The 27422-nt window shown below is 47.3% G+C and overlaps 1 protein-coding gene across 2 annotated transcripts in view; it reads left to right on the forward strand.

Annotated features, from left to right (window-relative positions):
* The window catches only part of VANGL1 (VANGL planar cell polarity protein 1), a 46251-nt gene extending 22175 nt beyond the window's left edge, over positions 1-24076 (forward strand). Inside the window, exons 5-9 of one of the 2 annotated variants that reach the window (XM_050333116.1) lie at positions 10769-10902; positions 14272-14404; positions 16389-16623; positions 17829-18101; positions 23233-24076. In XM_050333116.1, coding sequence (XP_050189073.1) covers positions 10769-10902; positions 14272-14404; positions 16389-16623; positions 17829-18089 — 763 coding nt within the window. In that variant the 3' untranslated portion in view covers positions 18090-18101; positions 23233-24076. Of the gene's footprint in view, positions 1-10768; positions 10903-14271; positions 14405-16388; positions 16624-17828 lie in introns of both variants that reach the window. The other variant, XM_050333115.1, reaches the window with a different exon arrangement.
* Positions 24077-27422: the final 3346 nt, after the last annotated feature.

The raw sequence follows: 27422 nt of genomic DNA on the forward strand, positions 1-27422 counted from the left end.
TGGGGGATGCCCTGTGTTGGGGGGGGGAGGGACGTGTGCAGGGGGAACTGAGCTGCAGTTTGGGAGCTGATGTTCCTTTCGTGCAAAGGACTGTTAGGGGCTTTGTCGATGCTGCATCTTGACGCCTCTCTGCATAGGCTTGCAGGAGAATAACATTCCGAGGTGTTTTGAGAGAAATCCTAGAACAAGTTAAAGCTGCTCTATTGACTCAAATGGCAACCTCATTCAAAGTTAATCCCATCCCCTGCTGGGGGTCAAGTAGGAGGTGGTCCTCTTTCCTGAGAGAGCCACCCTACCAGGCTGCCGTGGGAACAAGGGCTGAATACTGATGTTTTGTGGCAGCAGCATCTGCATGTAAAGTCCTGTTACAGCACTGAAGTTTTGCTGCCTGTAGAAGCTTTGAACACTTTCTCTTGTTTCCTTGAAATTGTATTTCTTAGCTTTCACCTAACAAAACCCCAAGCCATCAACCAACCCCTTCTCCCACTCCAAAAAACCCCTACTAACAAAAAGCCCCACCCTTAGTTACTTCATAACTATTAATGTAGCTTAAAGAATGCCTTGGCTAAACACCGGCCTTATTTGTTTGATGCATGAACAGACTTTAAATTATCTTTTGAAAATGCAGACTCTTATGAACTTCTTGCCATACCTGCCAGTTCCTGCATATTTTTTTTTCCTATTTGAGGCTCAGACTAATCAGAGTCATAGCATGCATGTATGTTGGGAAGAGGAAATGCATTGCTGTCATGGATTATGCTGCTCCCAGGGACTGGAATTGGTAATCCAGGGTATCATACATTGCCAAATTCAGAGTTCTAGGTGCTTGAGTGGGGCACAAGCTCAAGTTGGAGGCTGATGGGTTCCCAGCAGCTCAAGGCTTGGAGGTGTAATTGTATTTCATCCCTTGTGTCCGCACCAAGTGGCCATCTCACTCTTGCATGCAGAGTAAGCTCCTAACTCCTGTGTTCAGAGGGTAAAGCACACCTTGTTGACATCCTGTCCACCCAACTGATTTGAAATTCCTTAAATCCTAAGTATAACCTCAAATGTGTAGAAACTTTTGAAAGAGGTTACACCTCCCTCAGAAATACTCAGTACACCCCTCAATTACGTGTTTGATCATAGTTCCACATCGCTTCTTAAATTAATGCTGCTGCTGCTGCTGCAATAAAAAAAATCCTGTCAACAGCCTGATCCTTCCTCACCCCTCCCAAAGAAATCTTGTCTAGTTGCACAGGGATCTGAATGATGGAACTGGTAATTTATATCTCTGTTATCTATGTAGCTTTGTAGTTTTGTGTGTGTATTTTTCTTCCTGGATTATTTTCCCCAGCTTAATTTCTGCAGTCTTTCTAACTGTCCTTTTGGTGCTTGAGAGTTTATGGAGGTCTGTGGTGACAGAGGAGAGGAGTTATGGGGCAGAGGGAACCCTCTAATGGCAGAGATGGTTTCTCTATAACTACTTGAAAGGAGGTTGTAGCAACAGTGGGAGTCAGCCTTGATGTCAACTCATCCTGTCTCAGCGACAGGATGAGAGGACATAACCTCAAGCTGTTCCAGGGCAGATTCAGGTTGGACATCAGGAGGAATTTCTTCATGGAAAGGGTTGTCAAACATTGGAATGGACTGCTCAGGAAGGTGGTGGAGTCACCATCCTTGGAGGTGTTCAAAAAATGACTGGATATGGCATTTAGTGCTATGGTTTAGTTGACAAGGTGGTGAAAATGTTGGACTCAGTGATCTCAGAGGACTTTTCCAACCTAAATGATTCTGTGATTATGTTTCATGGAAAGCATGAAGAGACAGGGTGTGCACGAGTTGCTGCAGTCTGCAGGCAGCGTTCCTTTGTGGTGCAGGGCTCTGTCTTCAAAAGTGTGTTCCTCTGCTGAGCTTGGGAAAAGGAGAGCCTCCAGTCCTTGCTTCTCCTCCCCTATCCAGCTGACTACAAGGGACCAGCCGTGGCTCAAGTATGAGGGCACCCCAGGACATGTCTCCAGAGCTGGACACAGCGTAACAAATGGATGGCAGCTTATTGCTGAGGGCTTGGTGTAGAGTCATATCTCCAGCTGTGAGACTGGATTCTCTAAATTACTGTCTTGAGCCATGCAGATCTCATTCCACAAGGCTCATTGGCCCCAATAGTCTGCTCAGCTGTGGCGATGTTAAATGTAAGATTGACTTCAGAAGTGTCCCTGACTCCTTCAAATTGATTACGGGTCTTTGTTGAGTTGGGAGCAGACAAGTGGATTCCCTTGGACTGCTGGCAGCTGGATGCAACACCCACAGATTCCTGGGGAAGCAACTTGTCCGTGCTCTGTTGACACCCTTGTCTTTCTGGTGTGCATGTGTCCACCATGCTGTGCAGCTTGGAGGGTACAGCTCGGCAGCAGCTTCTTCCCATCATCTTTTCACTTAAGTTGTCCACTTTTTGTACTCTCACTGCTCTGGTTCCCAAACTGCCAATTCGCTCAAGAGATGAAGGAAGCCTTTCACAGCTTTGGTTTTACTGTAGCTTGAGCAGACAGTAGTTGGTGGTTTTATTTTGGTTGGTTTTTTTTTTCTTTCTTCTTGTAAATAAGCAAGTTAGTATTCTCACTACTCCCCTGAGGATACGCCAACACTTAGCGAAACCAAGTTGTGGAGGCAAATGCTTGCTGTGCTAGCAGTGTCCTTGGAAAGCCCCTTTCTGAGCTCCAGCTCGTGGATCCAGTGGCTGCTGCTCTCCAGGTCTGACTGAACACACTAGTGGCTCCTGAGGGTGGTGGGTTGGGCTTGAGGTGTGCATGTCTGGCCAGGTGTTGTTCTGGTTCAGTGTGGGTGTCTGGGACATGGCAGGTACGAGGCCAGGCACGGGCAGCTCCTTTGCTCTCATCTTTATTGTCTGTGTTACGGCAGACCCTGGGGCAATGAGATGCTGGTAGCAAGTGTTCACACTCTGCTTGATGAGAAGGTAGCCTGTTTGGATGTGTTGTATGTGATCAAAGGGCAGTGGGTGTCTCTAGTTTGAGAGCTGTTGGGGCATCTGCATGTGGTTATTGGTGTCTGAGGAACTGATTGAAATCCAGGTCAAGCTGTGAGTGCCTGAAAGCTGCTGTTGTGCACTGGCTAATATGTGAGCTATACCATTTGGATTTAGTGGTTCTGCTAGGTATCTGCGTGGTAAGTACTTGGCAATATCTCCCAGCACACACAGTTCCCCCGTGGGAGGTGGTCTTGGTGTAAGAGGATGCGGGCGGTTTGCTCTGGAGCCTCTTCTCCTGGCAGTGGCTTCCTCAGGCTTCTTGGGGAGAAGTTTGTTGCAGTGTGTGTTCAGGCTTTCACAAGCTGCTCTTTCAGATGCAGCTCCTGAAGCTGCTGTTGTTGTGCATTCACATACCCATCCCAGCGGGTGGGCTGAGGCAATTGGTGCAACGTAGCTCTACCACATGTTAACATAAACTCCCCTTTGCTGTTCCAAGAGGGGCTGGAAGGCAGCGTTTCTGGTTACCTAGGCTGACCCACTATAATAAGGCACACTGGAATACAGGGATCTTGGAAAGAAGCTTAGGCTCAGCAAGGGCTTAAATCTTTCTTTTCTTGAGAAGAAAGTTCCCTGCCTTCCATAGGAAGCTCTTCTGGTGCTCTGGAACCTCCATTGTTTCTAAAGCTCATCTTAGACTGTTGCAGCTTATTTAATTTTCTATCTGTTGAATATAATGTTGGAGGTAATAAGTGTCCTTGTGATCTTTGCTTCCCTCGGCACTGTATACTGTGAAATGAGATGCTCACCGTGTTACTGAGGAAGAGAAGTGTGGTGCTGTCACAGCATCTGGCCCCAACACAGTGACTGCCCTTTCCTGGTAAATCGTATTATTGGACCACTTTGGACCACTCCTGAAGTGAGGATTGTGCTCTCCTCCTCTTCCTCCTCACTATATGTTACTAGTAGTGTCTTGGGGGTTTTTTGCTAGTCAGTTATACAAGCTGTCACCTTCAGCTGTTGGAAGTGGAAGCATGTGCAGTGCGGCTGTTGGGAAAGCATTCATCGAAATTTGAAGTCCAACCAATAAAGGTGACTCGGGAAAACATTCAGCCTGTGTACTGGTACCCTAAAGACCAGTTAACTTCCTGAAGTATCAGGCTTGGAAGTTTCTCCGAAGGAGAATTGCCATGGGAGCGTGCCTGTGGGTTTACTGGGGTTTTATAGCTCCTTGCTAAAACTTAGTGCTCTGTACTTCTGTAGCAGCATCATCTTAGTACTGGCCAGGGAATACTTTTATAGGGTTCTTCAGGAAGGCTTAAATAAGTAGTTTGTTTGGGTTGTGTAATGTAAAGGAGTTGATTTCCCCCCAACCCCCAATTTTGGTCATACCCTCCTGTAAAATCTTCTTTTTAAAAAAATACTCATCTTCTCATCCAAATTAAAAGATTCAAATGTAAAAGCAACATTAGTAGTAAACTTGGAGTCTTTCTTTTTCACCCATACGTGGAGGGTTTTGGCTAGGCTGCATTTTAGGAAAACAGACAAAAAAGCCCCAACCTGAAAATGAATCCTGCTCTCCTCCTCTCATTCAGAAAATGTATATGTTGAAATCCCTTCAGCATCCACAGTGAACTCTTGTATTGCTCAGCTTGTGTGTTTGTTTCTGGTTTTTGTCTTGCAGAACATGAGATTTATCCTGGAGTATCTGTTGAAGAGCACTGTCTTGGACAGCACAGGGCAGAAAAGGGGAGATCTGCAGCTAGAACCTGGGGTGCTGCTCTCTTTAAATTTCCAACATTCTTGTGACAGTTGTTCAGATGTCCAGTGTTGGAGATAGATGGGGACACACTTTAAATTCCTGTTCTTTTATTTTCATGTTTTTAAAAAAGGCTGGAAGGGGAGAGAACAGATGGAGACTGGTTGCTGCAAAGCTGTGGGACAAACCTTGTGTGTGTTTGGGTTCTATATAAATTGTGCCATTACAGGATGGATGTTCACTTCCTTGGGGGCAGCAGCTGTACTGCCATCACAGTGACAACCTGTTACTATGCCAAGTTTTCCTTCCCTTCCCTCATAAAGGCTTGACCTTGCAGATTCTTCTCCCTGCCTCACCAAATGCCAGAAGTCAGGTATCTAAAACAAACTTGCTGTGTCCTGATGCCTGTTCCAGGGAGGGTGAGGACTGTGCTTGCCTGTCTCAGCTGAGTGGAGGCCTCAGTTGTGGTTGTCTGACAAGCAAATGTGGTTTTCCTGTTCCTAAGGGCTGTGGTCCTATTCTCTTGACTGTACCAAACTGAAATGCTGTTGTAGTTACAACGATCCAAAGGCATTTTTCTGCTCTGCCTGTTTGACCACAGCTGCCGAAGAAATTCCTTGTCTTGGCATCTCTGCTGAGATCTGACTGGGTCTCTGTTTACTGGAGAGGACAAAACTGTAACTAAGGCATTGGTGCTGCTGTCAGCACTGCATAGTGCTTCTGCATGATCTTGGTCCTCTCAGGAGCCTTGCTCCAAGGTGTTGCTTGGGAAGCACAGCAAGTACTTGCATTCTCCCAGCTCAGGGCCCCCGTTGTGGGAGTGCTGCCCAGGGGCCATCTGCCTGGGCAGCCTGTGCTGACCTCACCCATACTATGGTAGGCAGAGCAGGGAAGCAAGTCTGCGTAGAGGATGGTGGAAATCGATACCTTGTGTAATCATTCTAGGTAGGGATGTTGGTGTGGGAAGCATTTTGACCTTCAATTGTCTATTTCCAGTTTTCTTTCTAAGGCTTCAATCCTAGCGACTTTGCTCTGGAAAAATAGTAAAACATGAAGGACCAGGCACTGGAGCCCCAACTCTGTTTCAGTGCTCTAGCAAAAGAGTATGAGAAGGAAAGGGGATTTTCTGGAAGGGAGATATGATTGTAAGGTAGGAGAAGGCACAGAACTGTTCCAAACCCATTGGGAGTGAGCTGACAGCACTGCTAGGGAGTAAGAAGTGGTGTGGATGAGCAGCTCAGCACTCTTGCACTAGATAAGCTTGATGCAATTGTAGGCTGGAGACAACTGGTAAGGCAAAACCAGCTCTGTGTGGAAGGCTGCTTTGTGCAATCCTTTCTTGGCTTTTCTTTGAGGTGCCAAACTTCCCAGCCGGCTGTGGCATAGATTTTATGTGCCCAGAGACCTTGGCTTGTTTTGATGCTGTGTCTGTTTTGAAGAACATTAAAAAAAAATGTTGTTTGGAGGAGAGGAGTCTGTGTTGGGAACCATTTGATTAAATAACCCCAGGCTTCCCCAGCCCTCAATTAGCACAGCAGTCATCAAGCCTCTCTGACTATCCCAGTGTGTTTTAGGTGTGTGGCTCACTCTAAACCCTGATGCTGCAAGATTTGCATCCATGGCAAGGATACCCTGGTAGCAAACAGCTCAGCTCTTTCTGGATGTGTGTATATATCTGTTGCAAAAGCATGGGGCACTCCTCTGCCTTAAATGATTAGCAGTGTATAGCTGATGGTTGGTATAGTACCATGACAGGCTACATTTCTAGCTTAGCAGGAAAGTACAAAGCTGGTAAAAGACACAGGTGCTGCAGACTGCTGGGCTTCACCCCAGTGTGTCCAATGGCAATTTTGGACATAGGGGTGTGGCTTCAATTTTTAATCTTTTTTTTTTCCTCCTGATTTTTTTTTTGGTTTTGTACTAACCCTTTCCCACCACTTCAGAAAACTCAAAACCCTTTTTCTAGAAACCAGCACTGTCCAAAGCCAGTATTTTGATTAAAACAGGCTTCTTCCCATGTGCTTTGCTTCAGTAGAACACTTGTTTGTTCTCCTGTAAATCCTCTAAAAAAAAAGCCAGTTCCAGTATTGGTGTAGTTGTGTCACGGAAGGCAAATAAAAAGTCAAAATGGCCTCTGAGATGCAGTGTATGACAAGACCTCAAATATTCAAGTCTCTTGTAGCAGCAAGTACTCACACAAAACTCCTCCTGACTTAGCTTTTTGAGAGAAAAAAAAAATAGTTGCTGCCTTTGTGTCACATAGTCCCCTCCTCCACTTCCTTGGATGCCCTGTAAAAGTTAATTCATTACTGTTTGTGAAGGACTCTGCTTTTCTCTGCTGCCAGATGCCACTGAGGTACCCCGTGCTTCTGTGGGGTCAGCTTGTCTTCTTTCCCTTCTGGCAGCATGCTGTGGCATGGCCTTTTTAGGGGAGTAAAAATAATAATTAAAAAAACCTCACCCTCCAACTACACAAAATGTGAAGCAACAAAGTGTGTAGAGGCTTACTGATACTGCCTACAAGAAAAACTGTGTTCCCAGTAGACCACTGGCCTGTGCAAGAGATTTTTTTCTCATGTCATAAACTTTGAATTTGAACTGTTGCATGAAAATGCTTTTTATGTCCTGATTTTTGTGCTCTGCCCATGGTGGGGCAGGGTTGGAACTAGATGATCTTTAAGGTCATTCCAACCCAAGCCTTTCTACGATGATTTCTATGATACAGTTTTCCTGTGTTCTGTTAGCTTGTTACAGTGCCTGAAATATATTGGGCCGCCAGGTCCTCTTGACAGGACATGAGAGGGATCCTCGTTCTGACCTTCTCTATGGAAGCGATTAAGTATCAAAACTCTCTGTTTATTTTCTTCCTGCCCCTCCTCATTCTTTCAAAGTCCTGAGTGCAAGGAAAGCCTGTTTGCTGAAGTGCGGGGTGAATGAATGCAGTGACCGACACAGTGCTGATCTCTTCCCGAGACAGTGCTGCAAGCAAACAGCCTCCAAACGTGGGCTTCGGGAAGGCTGCCAGTTTCCATTCCCATCGGAGCTGGAGTGCAGATGGAGAGGAGGCTTTCTACTGCCACTCCACCTTGCTCACAAGGCAGCAGTGGGTCTGCAGTGGAAAGTCCAAAAGCCCTGAGTTTGTGTTGGGAGAAAACAGACTTCCTTAGTGTTTTGCTTTGCTCCTGCTCTCTCCTCCAGGCTGCTCTGCACGCTGGTATGCACCCTCCTTGCGTGTTGTGTTGCACAAGAGCACTGGGGAGCCCTTCTGCCGTGTTTGGGGTGCTGTGCCTGTTTGGGGCAGGGGGGTTCTTGTTGCTTCGCAGCACCTGCGTGGGGCAGGGCTGGCTGTCCTGCACTGTGCAGGGCGAGGCTTCCCCTTGATGTGGGTGAAGAGGTTGAGCAACACAGCCCAGAAGGCTCTGATTCAGCCTTCTCCTCGCTCTTCTTGCGAATTATTATGATGCTTCTAATTTTCTTGTCTGCAGTTTCTTCTCTTTAATTTTTTTTTTTCAGTAACAGAACATTTGAAGAGTCATAGTATAGCTGTCTTTCTAACCTGCACGCTTAGGGTAGACTACATGGGAGACAGAAATGGGCTGGTAGAAATTCTGGAAACTGATGTTTAATTACAGTTCTCTTCCCAGAGAGCAGAGCTTCTGTGTGATTGGGGTTTCTCATGTGGGACTGAACCTGTACTGGATTTGCATCAGCAACAAGCACCTGGGCTTTTATTTTCAGGGCAATGATGGTTGCTTGCTGCAACATAAAACTTTATTGGTTTTGGATGTTGGGTTCATGTGCCAAGGAATTGGTGGGGTTGGTTATTCAATGAGGGGATGGAAGGGATACTGGGTGGGGAAGGCTGGCATCCTGATGATAATGCTGTCTGTGGGGTTCAGGGTAAATGTGTCTGGTTAAAAATAAATTATTGTCTCCCGTGATGCATTGTGTTTTGTCCTAATAAAGCTAGCTGGTCAATGGAGCACCTCCCAAATATTTCCTACTTCTGGGATGGAACTTCCAATGCTGTTTGTAATGAGTGCAGTGTGTTAGCAGAGTATAACTGTTCGTTTTTATGTTCTTGTTTTCAGTTTTCCAAACGTTGTGTTTTGAGATGAAACTCTGTGGAGTTTTATCTTCCTGGGAAACGGACGTGGAAAAACTCGTTTATGTTTAAGTGCAGTCGGAAGGGGGAATGTGTGCTGCTGCCACATGACTTCTTTTATGAAATTTTGTTTAATAAGCTGCAGCAAATTCACAGTAGAAATCAGAAGTATGGCTAGGAGAAATAAAACAGCTTCCCCTTGTTCTGTGTCAGCGTCTCTGTGTGTGGCACTGGGTCAGTCTGTACTACTTCATTATTAAAAGAAAACTGTCTCCTTGGTTAAGTGGCTTTTTATCTCATATCAGTAGCTGAGTGCTTAAGTGGAGTTGCTTCTTCCAAACCTAAGATTAGGAAATATGAAGGAGTGGCACCTGAAAGGTAAAGCTTCTTTAGGATGCTCTGACTGGATGCAAAAGACCCTACCAAACAGTCCTAAAGATGGAATTTGCTTCAAAAACTAAATTCATCATCTTATAGGTACACAACTAATCGAATGTGTGGTCATGGACCATAATACTGACTGAGCTACACAGTGAACAAGTCTGGGTTTGTTCTTCTTTCTCAGAATCTCTTGAACGGGCTGTCAGGTGTGTTTAATTCACTGATCAGTGGGAGGGGGACAGATGGAGGATCGAGGACCGTGGTGTGCGTGTTTAAATTACTGGGGTGTGATACAGAAGTTTAATATTAGCACAGGGAACAGGAAAACTTTTAATTGCTCCTCTGGGAGCACACCGTGGCAGTGCTGAGAACTGAATTTTGGTCTTAATTTGTTGATATCTTATTTTCCCGCGTTTCCATCCTTGTAATGTTTTCTTCTTACGTTGTAATGTGTGAGAATACTTGGTTGCTTTCCTTAGGAGAAGTTTTGTTGGGAAGTGGCAACAAATTAACTGGCAACAAATGTGTTGGCAGTTCCCTTTTCATTTTGAACCCACAAAAATTATGTTAGGTGTGGGTCCTTGGCAAACTCCATTTGGCTGAATCGGTGATCTTGGTGATTTGCAGAGAATTCTGCTGCCAGTCGGTTGCCACGCTGAGGCAGGGAGCCAGAGCAACGGGGAAAGAGCTGTGTCCCGGATCCCGCGTGTGCGCTGGCACTGTTAAACATCGTAGCTCTGGCTTGTTTTGAAATACTGTCCTATTTGCTGGTAACAGTGCCTACAGACATCTCTCTCTCTCTGTTGTCAAAATGATTGCAAAGGAAGATACCTCTGGGTTGAGTCTTTCCTGCTGCTGGCGCGTGTGCTTGTTTTGCTCCCATGTGTCGTCATTTTATGTAGAGGCATCCCTTCAAAGGGATGGAGGGAGTGTCACTGCTCCTTATTTTGTCCCTAGCCTGGGATTTAACGAGCAATACTGAGGTAATCTGTCTCTGGCAACCATACTCCTCAGGCAGCGATCTTATCTTGCTGTGAAAGCTGAAGAGATCACACTCTAGTCAGTGCTGGGATGGAGGAGATCTGAGGAGCTGTGAGGTGAGGCTGGAAATGACTCAAAGGGAAAAGCATCCATCCTGAGCTGGTCTCTCCATCTCGGCTGGCCAGCTACGGCAAAACCCTTGTGGTGTTTTGATCTTCAGCCTGAGCAAAGTCTCTGCAGCACAGTGATTGTACTGCCGAGGTAGGATGAGCTCTAGTTCTGTAATTTACCATATTGCAGTCAGCCTAGGGCTTCACTTTGTATGCTGCCCTTGTTTAGGGATTTCCTGTCATCCTCCTATTAATGTGAGGGTAGAGACATTTATCTTGCATCTCAAATGAAATTCAGGTCCTAGAGAGAGTAATTATTATTCTGTGTATTGCACAGTTCTCTAGGTGTGACAACCTAGTTCCAACTAATGTGACTATTTCTTCTCTTTTTCTGAGCATTTTATCGAAACAAAAGAGCTTGTTTTAATCTGAGGTACTTTGTCTTGTTTTGTTTTTTGTTCTTTCTCTAGCATTCAACGAGCTGCACTGGTGGTTCTGGAAAATTACTACAGAGATTTCACAGTCTACAACCCAGCCTTGTTAACAGCCTCCAAATCCCGAGCAGCCAAGCACATGGCTGGCCTGAAAGTCTACAATGTTGATGGTAGGTGAGGTGAAATGTAGTCTCTGAGAATGGGTGGGATGGGGAAGGGCTGGGTTGGCTTTACGCTTTGTTATGCACACATTCTCACCTTTTTGCTTTGCCAGAGTCTTGTCTCTTGCTGGAAATCTTCCTAACAGTCCTGAGTTTGCCAGTTCCAGACGACTTTACAGATGTGTTTAGCCCACAATAAGGCTTTTGTCTTTGCCAGGTGAAATGGCCAAGTTTTATGTCGGCTTAATTGTCATGTGGCTTGATAAGCACTTTTCAGCACCACTGCTTGTTTTAGGCAGCCTCTGCTTTTTGTCACCCTTGGGTCATCTTCTTAGTTGTGATAGTACAATTAACACAACTGTAAACCTAAATGAGTTCCCCAGTCATTTATTATTCCGTTTCTACATGTAGCCTTCAGGAAAGTGAAGGAGGTTGGTAGCAATGTGGGAAGACGCAAGGTCTAAGCATCAGCTGCTGATGAAAGCGGTGCTCTCGGTGCTTGTCAGCTTGCAGCCTTAGCACTAAATTAGCTATGCCTGGCTTACCCGTGGCCATGCTCCCAAGTCATCATGATGCTAAGCAGTTCATGGAAATTCAGAGACAGATAACTATCCCCGTTGAGCTTTGCAATTCTACAAACCGTTTTCAAACTTCGGGGCTTTAAAGAAGCCTGTGGGAGGATGGATGAATATCTGGATGCTCAAAGCAGTGAAAACTGGACTTAGTCATTTGACACTCTCAAACCCTATCAGTGAAAGCCAGGCTTGATAAGCGGGATGTGTTCAGCAACCTTTATGAAAGTGACATTCCTTGGGAAGAGCTGGAGTTGTGTAGAGAAACTTTTATGGTGAAGAATGGCTGAAATCCTTTGACAAAATGTGGTAAGGCACATCCTTGCCCATGAATTCATTAGTATTGAAAGGTTTTGGAGCTGGAAAGAAAGAACTAAAGGGACTTAGCTGGGCAAGGTGGCTCTGCGTGCATGGTGCGGGGACTGAAATACAAACATGAGACATGATTGTTTTGCTTTCAACAATGTTTCGGTGCCTTATGGCTGTGGGTTATTTAGTTTTGGTTTTCCTCTTTTTCTGGTTTGTTGTTGGTTGTTTGGTTGAGGTGGTTTTTTTTGTTTTGATGAGTTTCAAAGACCTTATCCTAAGTGCTTCCCCAAACCTGGTGCAGCACTCCTGAGTCCATAAAATTATTTGAAGGTTTAGATCCTTACAGTTAGATACTCCCATCCTGACAGAGGAAATGGGAAGCAAGGGAAGGAGAGGGACAGGCTTGCCCATCACGTGTCCCTTGCTGCCTGGAATGAAGCTCTTGCTTCAGTTGAATTGGAGGGGGGGAGCAAACAGACTGACTCCACATTTTTGTAGAGGTGAAATCATTCAGTCCAGCTGCTCACTCTCAGCAGCCTGGTGTGTGGTAGATGAGGGCTTCCTGATCCCACAACTGTCTGCACACTGTTCAAACCCCACAGCCTGCGAGGCTGGCTGCGAGATGTGCCACTCTGATAACTAACTGGCTTGTCTTCTCCTGCACCGAGGTATCTCTCTGGGAGGTGACAGGGTCTATTTTCTTGAAGCATCTGCTGGTACATTGGGGCTCCCAGGCTCAGAGGAAAATTAACCAGTCCAATGGTGTGATAGCACCTTAGGAACTGCTGGCTCAGAAGACTTTGTTAGAAGAGAAGGAACCAGAAGCAAGCTGCAGATGTGGCTGGCAGGCCTTTCCACGTGTCAAGCTTGTGAGCCTACCAGGGCCTGGAGACTCATACCTTCCCTTGTGGGGCAGTGCCGGTTGCCTGGGCTGTTCCTTGTGCAATGCCGCTGCCTTTGTGCGCATGGAAATCTCAGGCTTAGAGGCATGTCCTTAAGAAGATTCCTGTCTGTTTTACGAAGCAGAGTGTAGTTCTGGCTGCAGCTTACGTTGGCAGCCTGACAGTCTCTTACACCCTTTGTGAAAAAAGACAGGCTGCCTTAATAGCATTACTAATTTGTTGACAGCTTTTGTATTTGATACTGCAGCAGCCAGGAAAGAAAAACATCGTGCTGTAATCTCTCTTGTACGGAGTGGGAAGGCTCACCTTCAAAACCAAGATTTTCATTGTCAGGCATAGTTAACAAGGCAAATTACAGATCTAACCCAAATTTGGGATCTAGTATCTCCCTTGAGTCATATCCTCCATTTCAGGGCTGTCAAGCAGTATCTGAAGTGTTTAGGCTCTTAAGAAGCTTTGTGTATGAGTGCTTGTCGTTCCCACTGCTGAACTTCAGGCTTCTGTCTTGGAATCTGATTTGTGCTTTTCAGGACAAAAAATTAGAATTGCCCTTGCATGAGCAGAACAGTTCTGAGCGTGTCTGTGCAGTTGATTGGCTTTGACCACTGCCAGTTGAGAGCGTGGGCTTTCAGAGCAGTTAGCCATAAAAGCAACTCCTGGTGGTTTGGAGGCAGTCCTAGACTACTGCTTCTCTCTGGGTAGAGCCACCTCTATCCTCTGTCTGTATAGAGAGGTTTGTAAACTCTTTTGGAGCAACATGTTTTCCACTCCCTGCCCAAACAGCCAGAGCTGTGGGCTTCGTGGGCGAGTTGCAGAACCTACTACTGTATTTTAGGTCACAGTTAAGGTCTTACAGTAGACAGCTCTGTCACTTGACCGGGTATTACAGAGCAGATTGCAATTTCCCTGTTCCTGTAGCTGTGTAGGATTTGCTAACAGCAGCAGCAGATCTAATGACAGGTGCTGCTCAAAATGCCAGGAGAAACTACTACACTTGTAGACCCCAGCCTACCCTCCTGAGGGATTGCTGCTCTGACAGCTTCTGTCCTTCTGGAAAACCCTGTGCTTTGTCTAAAGATGACCCTCCTTCCTCTGCATCCTGTTCTTCCTCCCTGCGAGTAATTGGCTGCAGTTTGTCTTTAATTTATTCATCTCCATGTCTCATTATGTTCTTGTGTTTTGTCTTTCTCCTTTTTCCAACTTCTCACTTTTTGTGCTCTCACACTGTCTTGATGCTGAAATGTGGTATGTTCCAGCTGCCCTTGCCTTCAAACTGAAAGAGTATATAATGGGGGGTAAGTTGCATCCTCGGCATGTTCACCTTGCTCTGCCTTTATGTATGTGCCGTGAGATCCTTCATCCCGACTAACTTCCCTTGTCCACGCTCCAGAGCCCCTCTCTAAGCCTGTGCTGCCTAACAGGGTTTCTACCAGAGCTCCTGAGGACTGGGGAAGGGTTCATGACTTTGGCTGGGAAGGCTGGAGCCACAGAGCACTTGCGAGAGATGCCCTGGGGTGCCGGTCTGTGCCAGCCCCAGTCCTGTGGCAGTAACACTGCTCTTGTGTCTCCTTTCTGCCCGTCCTTGCCCCCCGAAGGCCCAGGTAACAACGCGTCGGGGCAGTCCCGTGCCATGATCGCAGCCGCCGCCCGCCGCAGGGACTCCAGTCACAACGAGCTCTACTACGAGGAGGCCGACCACGAGCGCCGAGTGAGGAAGCGCCGTGCCAGGTAAAGCCCTTCCCTTGGCGCTGCAAAACTCAGTCGTGTGGGGCTTGCCCAGGCTGATGGGGTGTATTCCTGATCGGTGATTAAGGGCCGTAAGTCTGTCACAGTGAAGGAGCTTATGAAACCGGGATGCGTAAGGGAGGGTGACAGCTTGCAGCTGGAATTATCCAAAGGACATGCATAAAGCTGAGCTCATGTATATGAGGCAGATAAGCTAATGCAATGTCATGGATTAAGGAACAGTCCGGTGCTTGACAAGTCTATCGTTACTTGCTGCAGGAAATCCCATTATTTTCGCCCGTGCCCAGGCTTGTCAGCTCAAGTAATCCAGGGGCAAGATCAGTGGAGCACTTAGTGTTGCCCATTCATGGGTGGGGAGAATATTTGTCTTTGCAGATTAATAAAAGAGGCAGTTGGACTACCCTTTTCAATTAATTCAGGAGGAAAGACTTGACCCAGAAGCAGTTACATTTTATTTTGGAATGTGGTTATGCTTTCTGCCAGTCATACTTAGGCTACAGAGTTGATGCTTTATTGAGGTGACCCAAGACAGTGCCTCTATTTGCTCTGGAGCCTAATTGCAGTCTGTAGTTAGCATACCTAACAGTCTGAGGCAAGTTGCTTACAGGCAGGTACCCCTGAACCAAGCTGTGCTTGGAAGGAATGTGTCATAACTGGAAGGAACTGACTTGTTTTGTGTTTTCTTTTGGCAGTTTATATTTCATTGGGAAAGTGCTGGCACAGTGTGCCCCCCTTGCCTACTTCAGTCTGACCTGTGTTCTATATCTGCTGTCTTTTAGGCTCTCTTCCAGCCTTGAAGCCAAAGGGACTTAAACTTTCCTTTCTGTGAAGTGCAGCATCCTAACTTGGGCATGTCTCCTTTGCTTCCGAGTTTGGTTAGAGCAGCTGCTTACTCAGAGGAAAACCATCAGTCAGAGGAAAACCTAGAAGGTCAGGCCAGATGTCTCAGGCCAGAAGATTAGAAACTGATTTCCACCCCCCACCTTCCTTAAGTCAAGTTAAAAAGAAGGGGTGAGGGTCAGGGCTTCTCATCTGTTCCTCAGATATAGTCTGCGTGCAGTATGCTACACCTCTGCTGGTGCTGAGGCAACTGCCCCTGGCTTTAAGATGCTTTGGATATTGAGAGCAATGTGGACAGTCATTGGTGACTTGAGTGGAAATTGAGTGTGAAACAAGTCCCGTCTGGAAGGGCAAAAGAGCTTTGTTGGGTGACTCTTCCATTACCGTTTTTTCCTCACTAACTGCAGCATAGCCCCTCTTCTGTAAGTTAGCCCAGGACTAAGTAACGAGTGTCATAAGGCATCTGTTCCCTCTTTATGGTGTGGTCTTGGTGTTTACTCACCTGTGCCAACACAGGAATGGTTGCAGGGGATGTCTCTAGCTGCAGTGTTACAAGTGAAGACAGGGGTGGGTTGTTCTCACCCTTGCTGTTCAGTAGAGGGGGGCAGGGCAGTCATTTGGCAGCACAAGTTCTGTACCCGGTTGGCATAAGAGCAGACTGCAGCTTGTGAGCACGGTGTCTCAGAGTGGTCTGTGGCCTGGGTCATGCTAGTTTGTAGCCAGTTTCCTCCTGACTCCTTGCCTGTCCCTAAGCTTTGTGCTGCAGTTCTGTGTGCTGGATCTGTTGTATTAAGACGTGCATTAAACACAAGGGCAGCTGTGTCTTGTTTGAGTCACGCAGCTGACGTTTATGCTGTGTTGGCAGAACCAAGTGCAGTGCTCAGGCTTTTAAAATCTTAATCCCGGTTTATGACCCTCAGTTGCTGGATGGCTTGGGCAAGGAATGAAAAGCTGCTGTCTACCCCTCACAGTCAGTAGAGAAGATTTTATGTAATTCATAGCAGGCAGTGACTCAGTGGCAGATCGGAATAGGAGCTTGTAAATCCAGACTCCCAGGCTCTGCCTTATCCACAGACCCATCCTACCTCTCGTTGTGACTCTTACCATCCCAACTTTCCTTCTGCAGGCTTGTGGTTGCAGTAGAGGAGGCTTTCACTCACATCAAACGCCTCCAGGCAGAGGAACAGCAGAAAGCTCCAGGAGAAATGATGGACCCCCGAGAAGCAGCCCAGGCAATCTTCCCCTCCATGGCGAGGGCTCTGCAGAAGTACCTTCGCACCACCCGCCAGCAGCAGTACCACAGCATGGAGAGCATCTTGCAACACTTGTCCTTCTGCATCACCAACAACATGACACCAAAGGTAATGCTTTCTCTAGCACGGGTGCAGGTAGGAGGGAGAAGAGGGTGGGACATCTATGTGTTCACACAGAACAGAAAGTTGTCAAGGGGAGTGACTAGATGTTTTCATAGTTGCTACCTGTGATAGGATCAGTGCACTGTAGGTTGTATCAGGTCTTAAAGGGAAGTAATGTTTTCTCTGTAGCATCTTTTCTCTCTCTTTATCTGAAAGTGCCTATGACATAATTGTTTTCCTATCCAGTTCAGCAAAGGGAGTACTGAAGAAGTGTTTGAGATGGTGGCCTTGAGTCACAGGAAGTTCTCCCAGCAGACTCATGGTAGCTGCACGATGCAGGTGGCAGTGTGCAAAGGGGTTTTTTTTCTGTACTCTGCTATATTTTGGACTGCTTCTAATCACTGCATAAATCTCTGTCTCTCTGACAATGTTTCTAATTCATGGGCTGCTTGGTCAAATGTCACTTTGCTGCTTCAGGGCCAGGCTGTGACTGTTGACTTGCAAACACAGGAAGGGACTGAATGATAAGGGAAATGGGTCGCACGATTCCACTCTCCACATTTCCCTCTAAGAATACCCCACAGTCTTAGGAAAGGGTTACTCCTGGGTGTTCACCCAAGTCTTACTACACTAAGAGCAGAAATGCTGTCAAGAGATGGGCCTTATCTTCTCTCTGGGAGCCATCTGGGACCTTACCCAGGTAAGAGAAGGTTCTGCTGCCATGAAGATTGCAAAGGAGACTTTAAAACATGGTGTCAAAACAGTGTTTTGTGTTCTGCTTCTGGTTTTGCAGGGCTCAGTCTGAAAACATGGAAACCTTTGCTTTCCACCTTAGCTTGAGCTGAAGGAGAGAGCCAGCTATCCTACCTCACTGTCTGGGACTGCAGTTTTGGGATGGGTTATGGGGCTGCTAGGGGAGAAATGACCTCTGCTCTACTGAACTGCTGCCAGAGGGCTGCGCTGATGGCAGAAATCAGGGCTATAACTTTGCAAGCTTGCTGGGATGGATTGAAAGAGGATCTCCTGATGTTTTTGTCTATTGCTGGGGTCTGAAAATCTGGGTGGGACTAGGGAGAAGATGTCTTCTGAAGTGCAAAAACGGGAACAATTTTCAACATGGCAAGCCCGTGCTCGCGGAACCGTACTTGGGGATGGGAAGAGAGCAGAGCGAGTAGTGGGGCCGGTGCTAACGTGTGTCCCGCTCTTGGCAGGCATTCCTGGAGCGTTACCTCAACCCGGGCCCAACCCTCCAGTATGACAGGGATCGCTGGTTCTCCAAGCAGTGGACGCTCGTCAGCGAGGAAGCGGTCACAAGCGGGTTACAAGACGGCATCGTGTTTGTCCTCAAGTGCTTGGACTTCAGCCTTGTTGTTAATGTGAAAAAAATCCCCTTCATCAAACTCTCAGAAGAGTTCATAGACCCTAAATCTCATAAATTTGTCCTCCGCTTACAGTCTGAGACTTCAGTCTAAGGGATTTTGAGGGTGGGTTGTTTGGAGATTTTTTTTTTTTTTCAATATTGTGCTTTTGGGTTTAATTTCCCCAATGCTGACTGAAACTGGCAGATGATGGACCAGTAATATTTGACCATCTGCACTTTATTTGGAAAGGGGAGGGGGGAGTTGAGATATCTTATCTAGAAAGAAGTATCTTAAGAGGCAACAGGGTGACTTGGCTCAGTTAGCTCAGCCTTGGAGACAGAACAGATTTTTTTCTTTTCCCCCCCTCTTTCCAGGCATACTGTAAATCTCTCGCTCTCTTTTTCTCTGCACAATTGCAACGTCAGTATTTTTGTTGGAGTGCTGCCTTACGCCGTGTGCACGCCTGCTCTGTTGTGTCTCTTCTTTTGCTACCTGTGGCTGTTCCTGAGAGGGCGTTGCTCACCTCTCCGTTATAGAAACCTGCTGGCACAGGGGTGCAGCAGTCCCTGTTCGCTCGGGGAGGAGGGAATATCAAAGGGTGGGTGTGTGAGAGTACTTCTGTCCTCTTTTATTCTTTCCCTCTTCTCCATGTGCCTCTTCTGTCAGTGCCAGACCTGTATGAGCATAGTGGGGTGGTTTCACTCCCTGTGAAATTACTTGTCTTAAACTGGATCAGTCCATCTTTCAGCTTTTTGAATTTTTATTACTTTTTTTAATCAGTGCTTGTTAGTGAAATTGTTTTGTGTGGCACAGCTCCCTGTTTTGTCTCACCTGCTTCCCTCTCTTCTGCTTGTCCACATCATTTTCGGGCACTCCCAAGGCTCCCTGTTTCTGTCCCCTTCTGTCTGGCCTTCTGAATGTGTTTCTCCAGGCACTGCCACTTCCTTTTGCACCTGCAAGGGCGTATTTGCACTGGGACAGGGTCAGTGAATAGCTGGCTCCTCCTCAGATAAATCACAGACCCTCCCTACATCTGACAACCTCTTTGAGTGGAAGGGGGTGCAGGCAGGAATGTGCCCCTCCCTCTTGAACCAGTTTCAAGTGTGTCTGGAGAAAACACCAACAAAAGCACTTCCCTCCTTAAGGAGAGGAGCCAGGGATGGGCTGACCCCTGCCATGTTCACTTGCTTTGGAGAATTGTTGTGCTCTGGAAACACTGCAGTGAGCCCTTCCCCACCTTACACCTTCAGCTGTAGCTAAAAAATACCAATGTTCTGAATGTTGAAAATCTACCTGCCTTTCTTGGCCTTGCTGTGCTGTGGGAGTTTCTGCTCAGTGCTGGGATCTGCTCCTGAGAGGAGTTTTGTTTGTAAGGCTGCCTTTGCCCACCAGTGCAGCTTTCATGTGTGAATTCAGTGTCACCTGAGTTTTATGGGGTTCTAGAAAGTTTGTTTTTAATGATGACCTAAATCGGTGTCTGAAGTCTGATTGCCAGCATGGGGGCATCACATCCAAGTTCAGGTAACATAGCTGCTAGGCTGGCAGTGACCTGCCTTCAGTCAGGTACCCCTGAGATCCATGTGAATGTAAATGTTCAATTCATTCTGCTCAGTCTTTTGCCATGCAAATACCCCTTATCGAGCAGGATCTGGCCTGCCCTCTGGAACTAGGGCCTTCTTCCTTATGTTAGCCAGTGCCTTTCATTGCCAGACTGCACAGTCTTCTGAGGAAGGCTGTAACAGCCCCACCTGTCCCCTTTGGCCTTTCCCTGGGCTCCTCCAGGAGCTCATGAGGCTGCCTCCATGCTCCCACCAGGGTGAGGTGGCCAAGCAAAGAGTGGGGCTGTGCCAGTCCTGCGTGGCACAGCAGGTGTGGGCTGACTGGTGCCCACCACGAGCTGGTGGGAGGGAGCAACCACTTTAAGCAGGGATGCTGGGGACAGGGCAGGAGGGTCCATCCTCTTCGGCAGCAATGCAGATGCGTGTCCAGCAGCCCCTGTGGATAGTCCTCTTGGGATCAAGGGAGTACCCTGGGGAGAAAGAGTCCAAAGTGATGATTCCCCATCCAAGTGACCCCTGCAGTTTCCTTTGCCTTTCTTACAAGTGTGTGGTAGTCTCCTGGATCCTTTTTCCTCCCTGTAATGTGCCAGAAGTGGTTGTGAAGAAACTGGATGGCATGATACATGATGGGATTAGGCCCTTTGCCCTTAAAGGATGGGAAGTAGGTAGAGTTTTCTCTTCTCTAAACTCAGTGTTTGTGTAGATCAGCTTTCTGGTAGTCTGTATGGGGACTCCTTTGTTGCCTGTGGCCTTTGCAGTGTTTTACTTTGAAAAAATAGGTGGGTTTATTCCTTTAAAAAAAAAAAAAAAAAGGAGCGCATATAGTATCTTACACTTGGCTCTCCTAAAGATACCTGCACCTGGCTTTTATGATGTGCATAACCAGTAGGGTGGGAGAGACTGGGAGTAGCTTGGGAGACTGTGGAGCACTTAATGCCTGTGTGGAGGCTACTGCCTGTGGCTGAATTGGCTCATTTCTGTGAAGCCAGAACAAGAACCACCTTGCCGGGGGCTTGGGTGTGCCATGTATGTGAGAGCACCTTGTCACAGGCACATCTGCAAAACTTTCTTACTTTCCCAGGATTTCCTTCCCCTTTCCTTTTCCCTGCCCCACGAGGGGGGTTGTCTGACACTATCTGCTCAGGAAACTCATGTCTTAATTTTGTTAAATCCTTTAACACATGGAGAACCAGACGGAAGCGGTATGTGCTCGCTCTGGGTCTGCTCCCTCATCTTTGTGCTATAGTTCCATGCTGCCTTTTCTGTCTGCTGCCAAAAAGGACACTGTCAACGGGGGCCAACTCCTACATGAAATACTCTTCCCTATGTCAGCAGCATGAATGCTTTGCCTGATGATATCTGAAGGAAAGAACTTGGCCTCTCAAACGGTCTCTTTGGAGATGCAGCCTGCTTAGAGGTGAGGACAGACTCACAGGGAATCACACAGTCACAGGGAATTGTGACTCCTGAATATTCCCTGTTCTGGTATTCTTAGTGACATTTTTTTAGGGACTCTCTTGTTCCCCTCTCCATGCAAAATCAGGGGACCACTGTCATATCTACCTCACTGGGGTGTTGTGAGGCTAAACTCAACTTGCTCTCAAGTGCTTTGAGATCCACAGATGAATCTGTGGCATCTATAGGAATTCAAACTCTTTAAAACCATACTGAGCGGTGAGAGCAGACTGGTTTGTTTAACTGTGTTTATAGCCAGCTAATGAGTAAGAGTCGAGTCATAGGGAATGAAGCTCTGGTCCAATTCCTGCAGCCTTTGCTTCTGCCGAGCTTGCCAAGAACTGAGCATAAATACAACTTGTGGGGTTTGTCAGCCAAGTGGAGGCTGTTTCTCCGAAAGCCTCTCCTATCCTGCACTGTCTCGTTGCACATATTTTCCCTCCTCTCTCACAGTGTGGATAGTTTTTACCTGGCTGGCAATTGTGGGGGGATTTTTCAGAATTTAAGTGGTTTTTTAAGACAAACCCTGTTTGTGACGAAGTGGACAGTGTCCCCCTCGGAGGAGATCCTTGCACTGGACGTCCTTCCCTGGAAGCTGAACCGTTCAGTAGGGTGCTGTGTTTCCTAACCAGGAGTGGTGGTGCCCCACTCCTCCCTTCCATGTTGGCGTGGTTCCTGGGACTCTCAAGTATGTTGCTTGGATACTTTTAAGGCTTTGGTTTTTAGCTCTCAGATTTGTTACAGCCTAAATCCAAAGCCATGCTGAGATCTTGCAAAACCAGATGCAGCTAAGACTTTCAAGTGTTCCAGAGCAGATGGAAATGGCTGTGGGTTTCCACAAAGGCTGGCTCTCTCTTTCATGGCTAAAAAGTGAAAGATTTGGATTTCTTGCAGCTTATCAGAGCGTAGGAGCATATATTAGACCCATACTACTTTGCCAGTCTTGTAAATAGGCAAGGGCAAGGGTTTTAGCACATCTGTTGCCCTGTTGCCATGTGGCTTCAACTGTCTGTGTGTAGGCTCTGTGGGGCTGCCCCAGGTCTCAGGCTCCTTTCCCACTCCTGGAAGATGAGCAGACAGCACTCTTGGAAGTATAAGCATTGTAGGACTCCCCTCCATAGTGTATGAGCCCTTGACCAAGCTGCTGTGATCAGCCTGGGGAGGTTTGCTGTTAGCAGTTTTCACCCTGCAGAGTGGGGACATTGCCATCCACGCCTTCCCTGTAGGGAGGGATGCACTAGACATGAAAAGCTGGTGTGATGCAGCTTGATCACAGAGCAAAGTCACCTCCTGCTTCAGGGGCTGCCCTGGTGCCTTTAAGAGCAATGTCCCCCAGAGGAGGGGTATTGGAGAGAAAGGCAGATCTGATTTCAGCCTCTGTCAGCTATTTCTCTGACTTCTGCCTCTAAAAATTTGTTCTGTCAGCAAAGTGAGTCTCTCCAGCTTCCATCCTCACTTCTGTGCCTTTTTTTCACCCCAGAGTTCCCCAGGTGAGGCACAACAAGTATCTGCTGGGAAGGGAGGTGCTGAGGCTGCAGTTTGGAGCTTGGGGGCAGCTCACAGTAAGGCTCAAGTTTGGGGGAGATCTGAACAAATACTGTCCCTCGTAGAACCTCCTAACCTTTTCCTTTGGAATGGAGATACCTGTGCAAAGCCTTGGGATATCTGCTGTTGCCAAGTATGCCAAAAGGTAAAGGGAAGGAGTTTCTGGAGCCGACCGTGCCCCACATAATTAGCTCTGAAAAGTCTTGTTGGAGTTATGCTCTCTTCCAACACTCACTGCTGAAGAAACCGGAAAGATCCATAACTTGCTAAACATGGAAACCTATTGAAGCCAATTTCATCTTGCTTACTAAAACGTGTAAATCTGCCCTTTTTCAAAGGTAAAATGAAAGTCTTGCAGTCATTTGCAAAATTGCTGTAGTGTGGTCCCAGACTAGCTCTTCAGTTGTGCTCAGTTCTGCCCAGCCATATTTGAGCTGTTCACAAGGCAGTTGTGCAGGTGTCTGTTTTCTCATTCAGCTTGTGTGTGTGTCTTATGTGCTTTTTCCCTTCTAGGTATGTGCATTATACATGTCTCAAGCCTCAGGCCAGGCTTGGTGTCAGTGTTTAAACTGTGTTAAGAAGGAAGTGCTCTTGGAATTGAGCTGATTTTTATAAAACAAACAAACAAAAAAGGTAAACCCCCCCAAATTTCTCTTCTAAAAGAGATGGCTTTTGGGCCATGATGTCTCCTACAGGAGTGTGCATCCTCCTGCATTCAGGCTGCTGCCTCCAATAGATGATGACCAAAAGTTGCCGTTTCTGACAACTGTGACCGGTGTGGATCACTTTGGGATACTCTGGAGCCAGGTCCTCGCCGCCCCAGCGGTACAGCTGGTGTTTTCCGCCCATCTGCGTCCCTCCAAGAGACTGCAGTTTTTATCCCTATAGCACACGGAAGCCCTGCAGGCAGCAGGCAGCCAGCCCTGGGTGTGCTCTGCCCAGAGAGGGAATCCTTCCTTCCCTCTGGCTGCTTCCTGGGCACCTCTCACCAGCACCTAAGGATGCTTGGGGCCATCTCCTGTGTGCGCAGTGGGGAGATGCTGTGGCTCGCTACCTGCACAGGCATAACTGTGAAGGAATCTTACACTCTTCTGTGCCTGTTTCTTTGATTCAGCATTATTGTGTCTTGGGGAAGGGGGTGGGGGTGAATGCCCTTCCCTCACCCTCCTTTATCACTGTGTAATACTTTTTCTACACACACTGTATAGTAAGAAGGTTTTTGCCAAGGTTTTCTAATTAATAGACACTAACCAGCATTTCTTTCTTTTTTTTCTCTTCTTTGCACATGTAACTTTAACTGCAATGGTACATGGTCTTTCTGTTCTTTTCTAATCGTGGACTTAAGTAAGCAAATTCCTGGTGTCTGTGACATTAATGCACTGTGGGTCTAGCCTTGTAAATTGTTCTGTTCCAAGCTGGGTTCTCTTAAGTTATAGCTGGATGGGGTTTTGTTGTTTTTTAAACTGAAACATAAAACCGTTTTACACTTTGCATATTTTGTACAGTAAAATTCTGGAAATAAACTGAAACCAGATTTGATTGTCCTAGTCCTTTCTCTTATCCTTTCAGACAAAAAACTCTTCTGGTGTTCAAGCATTCCTTAGCTGTGGCTAGGAGGGGCCCTGCAAACATGTGGTTTAGCCTTTTTGAGGCTGCCTTTTTGTCACCCTCGTCCTAGGCCTTTCTGATCTGCTGTGCCACAGTACAATGCAAACTCATTTATCACTCCTGAAGGAAGAATGGTAGGTGACTGCTTTGAACACCTGAAATCTCAAATGATGGGGAGCAAATGCAGCTGGGAAGGGGGGGGGGCATGATTAGAGTGGGAACAGGTTTTTCTGGCTCCTGCGTTCTCATAGTTTGCACACAAATTATGAAGTGCAGAATTCACTGCTGAGTTCCTTATTTGGCTGTGGTGAGAAGGAGGAGTGGCAAAAGGCAGAAAAGCCAGTGCTCCTTGTTGGTGTGGATGCAAGCCTGTGCTCTTCTAAAAAAAAGGTGTAGGGATCTCACCTCAGTAGTATCTCTGGGTGCAGCTTTCCCCACCATCAGTTTCCATCCCCTGCATGCCAAGAGCTGGGAAACACCAAACAACTGTGCACAAGGAAGTCTGGGAGCAGCTTTCTTACCTAGACATTCTTTGGTACCCTCTCTTCAGGTAAGCCTCCTTTAAGGTGGAGTACTTTGCCTCACAGCTGTGCCCTGCCCAGCAGTTCTCAGTGTCTTCAGCTACTGGAAAAATCCACAGGATGCTGCTGCACAGTGACAAAGAGCGCAGCAGTGGTGTAGATAAGCAGCACACACAAACACACTTGTGGAGGGAAACAGCCACATTCTCTGCTTGGGGGGAGATGAATATATTTGGGCTACAGAGAGCTGAACTGAGGCCCGGGAGGAAGCAGGAAGGGTGGGATGGGGCTGTATTCTGTTCTGCCTCCTGCCCTCCCTTGATCTCTGCTTTTGATCTGTCCCCCTCATCCTGCTGATGCTTTGGCAGTGCCCAGCCCTGGATTGTTTGCAGGGCAGCTCCCGGAGATGGGCAGGGAAAGGAAATGGCATTGCTGCTGCCCTGCAGAGCCTGCATTGGGGGTGCAGCCATTGCCAGTCCCCACCTGCCCCTCAGAGGAAGACCTGACTTGCTGGACTGGAGCTCTGTAGGAAAAGCCTCTGTGGGAGTCGACCAGAGGTGTGTCATGGGAAGGTGTAAGCAGCAGGAATTTGGCATAAACAAGGTACTGCACTCGTCAGCCTCATCCAAGCCTCTTAGCTGTGTCTTTACATGCGAGTTCCGTGTTCTGTTTCATTTGTGGGTTAGTGCTAATACCAAATCAACACGTGACTGCTGCCATTCATGGCACTTTCTCTCCTGCTTTGGGTTGTGGAACCTGGTGGAAGGAACAGGCTTTGCTAGAGGCACTAGTTCCCTTGGCTTTCACCCAGAGCTCAGCTATCTGAATCATAAGGGGCTGTGGTATGTAGCTCAGCAGAAATTAAAGCTGGAGGAGCTGATCTGGTTTGGCCAAGTCTTTCACTGAAGTTGCAAGGGCCTTTGAGGTGTGATGGAGCCTGAGGTGCAACAGCAGGTTAAGTATTACAGACACAAACCTCTGACAGAAAGAGGAGGGAGGCTTTTACTGGGAAAACACCACCATTGGAGGGACCTGTTATCTTGAACCAGAGGTAAGTACTTTATCCTGAGGGGCATACTGGACTTGAGGAAGAGATGCCTTTCCTTCAGTGCCCTTCCTGACTCTATGGGAATAAGACACTGACTGCCCTGAGACAGCACAGCAACAACTGGTGGTGTAGGGTATTTGGTGGCTGAACTGTGGCTTAATTCCTAAGAAGATCGACTGGCCCCCACAGGTGATGGAACTGGGCCTAACAACCATGGATGATCAGAGAACATCAGCTTTGGGGAATGAAATGGGGATCTGTGGGGCAAAGGGACCACATGCAGTCAGAGAATAACAAATAGTTTAAGAAAGGGATTTGTCACCTTCAGCAACTAGCTCCATAGCCTTGCTTGAAGCACTAGCAACACCTCACCATACAATTCTGTTAGCTAAATTAATGGTTGATGAGACATCTGGCTGCGGAGGACAGCAGGGCTTCAAAACCCGAAACGTCTTCTTCCTGTGCAATGAATTAGTTCCTCTATCTCAGCCCCAGGTCTGGACTCCTAGGAAGTACAGTTGGAATTGACCTCAAGGGCTTCCAAGGGGCCCTGGAGCTCAGGGCAAGTGGGGTGGGTACAAGGGGAAGGGGATCTCTTAGCCGGACGTGGTGTCTCACAACAGCAAGCAGGAAGGGAAGGTGTTTTGGGAGTTGGCCAAGCAGAGTGCTTTGATTTGTCTTTCAACACCATTCCTCAGTTTGTGTTGGACTGGGAAGGTGATGGGTTTAGGTTACAGTCCTTTCCGGTACTGACAGATAATCCACTGGGGCGAGGGTATGCGTTGCCTTTTCACGTGTGCATCCATGCACTGCTGGATCAGGAGGTGCTGAGAGAAAAGAGAGCACTGAGTACGTGTCTGCAGAAGTGAGTAGGGGTGGTGTAGTGGGGTGATTGCATATGCATAAATCACTGTCTAGGAACAAGGCTACCCGAGTTGCTTTGAAATGCTGTAATAAGTTTTACAGCCCTGCTGTGGGCATATGTGCTAGTTTATGTTGATGTGTTGCTAATAAAATGGGGCATACGTAGTAGTCTGTGTTCAGATTGGTGCCCACTGCAAAACTGCCAGCCTCCTCCAAAGCCCAGAGCTGGTCTTCCCTTCCTCCACAATCTGGGGACCTGAGTGGAGTGAAGGCTTCTGTCCAGGGCCTGGGGCTTACTGTGGTTCCAGTTAAGTCAGTGCAAATAACCTGGGGACATAAGAGCCTGCAAGCAGCCCAACTGCTGGTTTTTGGCCTCCTGGAGCCCCTGAGTCCTGCCCACTGGAGCATGAGAACTGTTGTTTGCCGGAGGGACCACAGCCAAGGCAAAAGGAACAATCAGTCTTTGGGCTCTGTGTGGGCAGCACTAAATACAATTTAGAAGAGGAAGAGGGGAGATAGCTTTTACCTTGTGGCTGTGCATTTGGGACAGCTCAGTGCATCCACCTTGCTTATGTATCAAAATACAGAGCAAGCATCAAAACCTCAAGAGAGATAGTAAGACAAAGAAGAGGCAATGTGAAGTCAGTGGAAGAGACCTTGGAGATCAGGGTGTGGGTTTTCCCTCCAGCATCCTTAGAAACATGAAGGTACAGAGATTTAAAAAAAATAGAGACACCATGAATTGCTCTAGGCATGAAGCTACTCTGTAAATTGAAATATTTTAAGTCTCTTCCAAAGGCAAAAATCAAGATTCCAAATGGTTAAACATCTACAGTCTTGATTG

Source organism: Myiozetetes cayanensis, unplaced genomic scaffold (genome assembly GCF_022539395.1).
Source record: "Myiozetetes cayanensis isolate MyiCay16 unplaced genomic scaffold, myiCay2020 scf5-8, whole genome shotgun sequence".
NCBI classification, from domain to species: Eukaryota; Metazoa; Chordata; class Aves; order Passeriformes; family Tyrannidae; genus Myiozetetes; species Myiozetetes cayanensis.